The sequence below is a fragment of the Halyomorpha halys genome, unplaced genomic scaffold, assembly GCF_000696795.3.
Source record: "Halyomorpha halys isolate HHAL.00 unplaced genomic scaffold, Hhal_1.1 Scaffold316.1, whole genome shotgun sequence".
NCBI lineage: Eukaryota > Metazoa > Arthropoda > Insecta > Hemiptera > Pentatomidae > Halyomorpha > Halyomorpha halys.
The window spans coordinates 574,164-578,059 of record NW_027107962.1 but is presented as its reverse complement, the minus strand read 5'-3'; the positions used below and the strand labels follow the sequence as shown (position 1 = coordinate 578,059).

Below are 3,896 nucleotides of genomic sequence, written 5' to 3'. Positions count from 1 at the left end.
GGTCAAAAAAACTCAAATAGTATAATTCTACTATTTGAGTTTTTTTGACCGCACCCGGACCATATTCCTTTCATATTTATTGTTAACCAACATTTTGCCCCACTTTGCAGGGCTTTGTGAGGGCTAAATAAAAAAACAAGATACAAACATTATAGAATTGACAAAACATTAAAATAAAAAACATTTATAAAGTATATTAAAAAGAAACAGTAATAACAATAAAAGGAAATATACCCATAGGTGGAATGGTAAAAGGTTACTAATAAATATAACCAGGCAGTAACTTGTTCCTAGTCCACCTACATGTATACTTCCTTATATTGTTATTATTATTTATTTATTTTATACTTTATAAACATAGCTTTATAAATGTTCTTTATTTTAATGTATTGTCAATTCTATAATGTTTGTATCTTGTTTTTTTCATTTAGCCCTGATGAAGCCCTGCAAAATGAGGCAAAATGTTGGGTAACAAGAAAGTTTTCTTTTACTATTTTGATACCTTTATTGACGGCCACCCAGACTATCTTCTTCCAATTAGCATTTTTCTTATTACCTTAGATTCACCTAAAAGTTGATGCTATTAGATTTAATGAATTTTAATTCTGTTATACTTAAACATTTAATTTGTTCTTTTTTTCCTCTTTCAAAATTGTCAGCAGTCACAACTGCGTGAGATATAAGTAGTTATATAATTGAAATTTTTATGAAAAAGACTTCTTTTATGGTAAATAGAACCTCTGTTTACAAATATATTTTAATAATATTGCTTTTTAAGTTCCTAATAGTATATGACAAAATTGGTTTTACTGACTTTGATTGAAATGTTTCTAATCTTTTAAAATAAAACCTTATCTGATTACATAATTATCTTTATCCTGCAGTTAGTTGTATTTAAATGACCAGTTTATTATTGGTGATGTAGTCAATATAGCCAAAATGAAGGTTTTTGGAGAAAATGTTGATTGGCTACTATCATCCTAAGCTTTGCATTTCCATCTTTTAATATTAAACTTTTTGAGATAAGAATATTTAATAATTAAATAATGTTTGATTTAATTATGAGGAATGGTTATGGCAAGGGAAATAATGAGGAAACCCATTTCTTTTTTTCGCAAAAATGTGCAGCAATGGTTTCTGATATATTTTTGGATAGTAGAATGATGATAAAGCCAAAATAGGAGAAAAATTAGCTTAAATGGCACACAATTTTATGGTGAATAAAATTCAAAACCAGCCTCAAAACGATATGAAAACATATGATTCATCTTTAGAATAGAATATTGGCCTCAATGCTCAACTTCCCAAGTTGAATAACTTCATTCAATCATTAAACATGTTATTTCTTTAGTAAGAACATTCTTATCACAAATAATATATCTTACAATTATTGATTAGTAAAGAAAAGTAAATCTAGTCCAGAAAGTAAATCTACTGATAGGATTTAATTTCTATAAATTCTATTTAACAAACATAAATAAATACAATTGATTAAAATGATTAACTTTAATAAAGATGTTTTGTTAATGAATTAAGTGAATAATTTTCAATCTATACATCTTTCAAAAGCTTGATGAAAAATGTAACAAAATAAATTAACTAAACATAAGGTTAAAATCTATCCCTTTAATGAATAATATTAAACTTATTAAGTAGAACTTTAAAATAGAGGAATATCAGTTCTCATTTTATTTTAGTTTTAACCTTCTGAAAACCTGAACCTTCTTAAATCTGAAAATATCTTTTCTATTCTACTTTAAATTATTTATAGTAATTTAGTTTAGATTTTTAAAAAAATCAAAAACAGAAATTTTAGATATTTGGAAGGTTTTTTAATATTTTATATCTTTTATTCCAATATGGATAAAAATGTATCATCATAATATAAAAAATGAAATATTTAAATATGATATTTACCAAGGTAGATACCAATAAAGTATTATTGTACAACTAAAGTAATATTTCATACATTAATATCAAAATTAAGCAGCAGATTTACTTTCAAAGAATATTTATTTTTGGTTATAGTTTCATAAATATTCATTAATATTCTACATTGTTATCATTATAATTTGTTTCATGCATATTACATAACAAAATGCATTTTAGGTGCATATGGGAACGCATATGTGGACAAACGGAGCTTCGCGCAGAGGGAGGCGAATGTCCCTAGAACTTCCACAACTTCCCAAAGACACAGAGTTCCTTCACAGGCGGCCAGATCTCTTCTACCCATATCTCCCAGCCCCTTTCCTTAATGGGATCCATCAAAAGGTAAGTTATTAGTTACCTTAAATAATTCAAATTATGTGATACTTATTGGGAGATGCAGAATTTTCAACAGAAAGTTATGAATAACCAGCAAATAACAGCTGCCCACAAAGTGTAGCTTAAGATCAATTCCTACTCCAATAATATAAAGTTGTTTCTGTTCAACGGTACTTTTAGTCAGATCGCATAGCTTACCTCAATTTAAATACCAAATTGAAATTTTAGTTGTTCTTCAATTTTCAAAGAAAAAAAAACTAATTTGGAATCTAATTTAGATGGTTCTATTAAATTACAAAGAAACAGTAGAGTATGATGTTTCAAGATTTCTTTTATTTCTTCAACTTATTTTGAGAATATATTTTTTATGAAGTAATCGTTATTGTATGTAATGCATTAAACAATGGAATATTTCGAAAGCAAATTTATTATTTTCTTTTTTTTAACTTTCGAAACTTTAATTTATAGATAATATTACAATCTGCCACAAATTTAGGCATTATTAATTATCACTAGGGTAATAGTGATAATTAATAATGGTACACTTTCATACAAAATAAATAATAATAAATAAAATAAAATAAATAACAAATATAAGTATAAATAAATAAAATCTCTAAATGTATAAAAGAAGAAAAAAAATGAAATGAATATAATCAAACTAAGTAAAATAAATTATACACAATATTTACAATCTCAACCTAAGGATCCCCGAGCCCACTCTATCCCCCACGCATGAGGAGTAGAGTAAGGCTTTTCGAGATCCCAGCACAGCCCTCTCACCGCATCACTGGTAATGAGCCAGTGGAGGCTGCTAAAGTTGCAATCACTCTACATGAGCAGAGCATCTACCCAATGCCAGAACTCCAATATTATTATTAACAATTATTCTAAAAGGCACAATGATATGGTTGTCCTTAGAACAATAACTTTACTCAAGTATAATATAACTATACAAACATTTGTTTATTTAATCATATTCTTAACTTTTGAGTAAATTTATTTTGTTTGAACAGCTATCTGAAATGCCAATGGGCGGCGGTGGTGGTGGAAGTCACAATGGCATGATGTCATTTGGAGGATTTCCATCAGAAATGAAGGGTGAACCTCGGTCTCCAGAAAAGCCACCACATTCAGGAGCAACTCCACCATCCCTCTGGGATCTACATTTTGAAAGGAAACCAGAGGAACAAGCAATGCCACCACCCCCTAGAGGAGAAGGTTTGGCCGCATGATACAGCCTATTCCCTCCAAGCAAACCATAGCTTCCAACATATCATGAATCTCAACAGTCATATTCTTTCACCTAATAAAAGCTGACAAACCATTGGGTGATTGTTTTATCTCATGTTAATTTATAATAAATATTTATTCAAACATATGGAGTGGTTTATTCCAGATTGCTCAATTTTAAACAAAGAATGAAAATCAAGTAAAACTTCTCATTCTCAACACTTATTAATAATGACAAATCAGTTTAATTTATAGAGTCAAAATTATTGGAATAGATTACTTCATATGATGAAAAAAATAATCATAATACATATCTTGTCCATTTGTTATGTGATTAATAGATTTACTTGTGGTATTAAAAAACAGGGAGCGTGGCTGCAATGTTCCTATTTCGA

At 28.3% G+C, this 3,896-nt stretch overlaps 1 protein-coding gene across 7 annotated transcripts in view; it reads left to right on the top strand.

The window, feature by feature from the left end:
* Positions 1–3,595, top strand: part of LOC106681190 (homeotic protein spalt-major) — a 177,566-nt gene extending 173,971 nt beyond the window's left edge. For 5 of the 7 annotated variants that reach the window (XM_014421390.2, XM_014421387.2, XM_014421384.2 and 2 more), the window contains 2 exons: positions 2,110–2,274; positions 3,285–3,595. In XM_014421390.2, the coding sequence (XP_014276876.1) occupies positions 2,110–2,274; positions 3,285–3,503 (384 nt within the window). In that variant the 3' untranslated portion in view covers positions 3,504–3,595. The remainder of the gene's footprint in view (positions 1–2,109; positions 2,275–3,284) is intronic. The other 2 variants (XM_014421389.2, XM_014421388.2) reach the window with 1 other exon arrangement.
* The last annotated feature ends 301 nt before the right edge of the window (positions 3,596–3,896 follow it).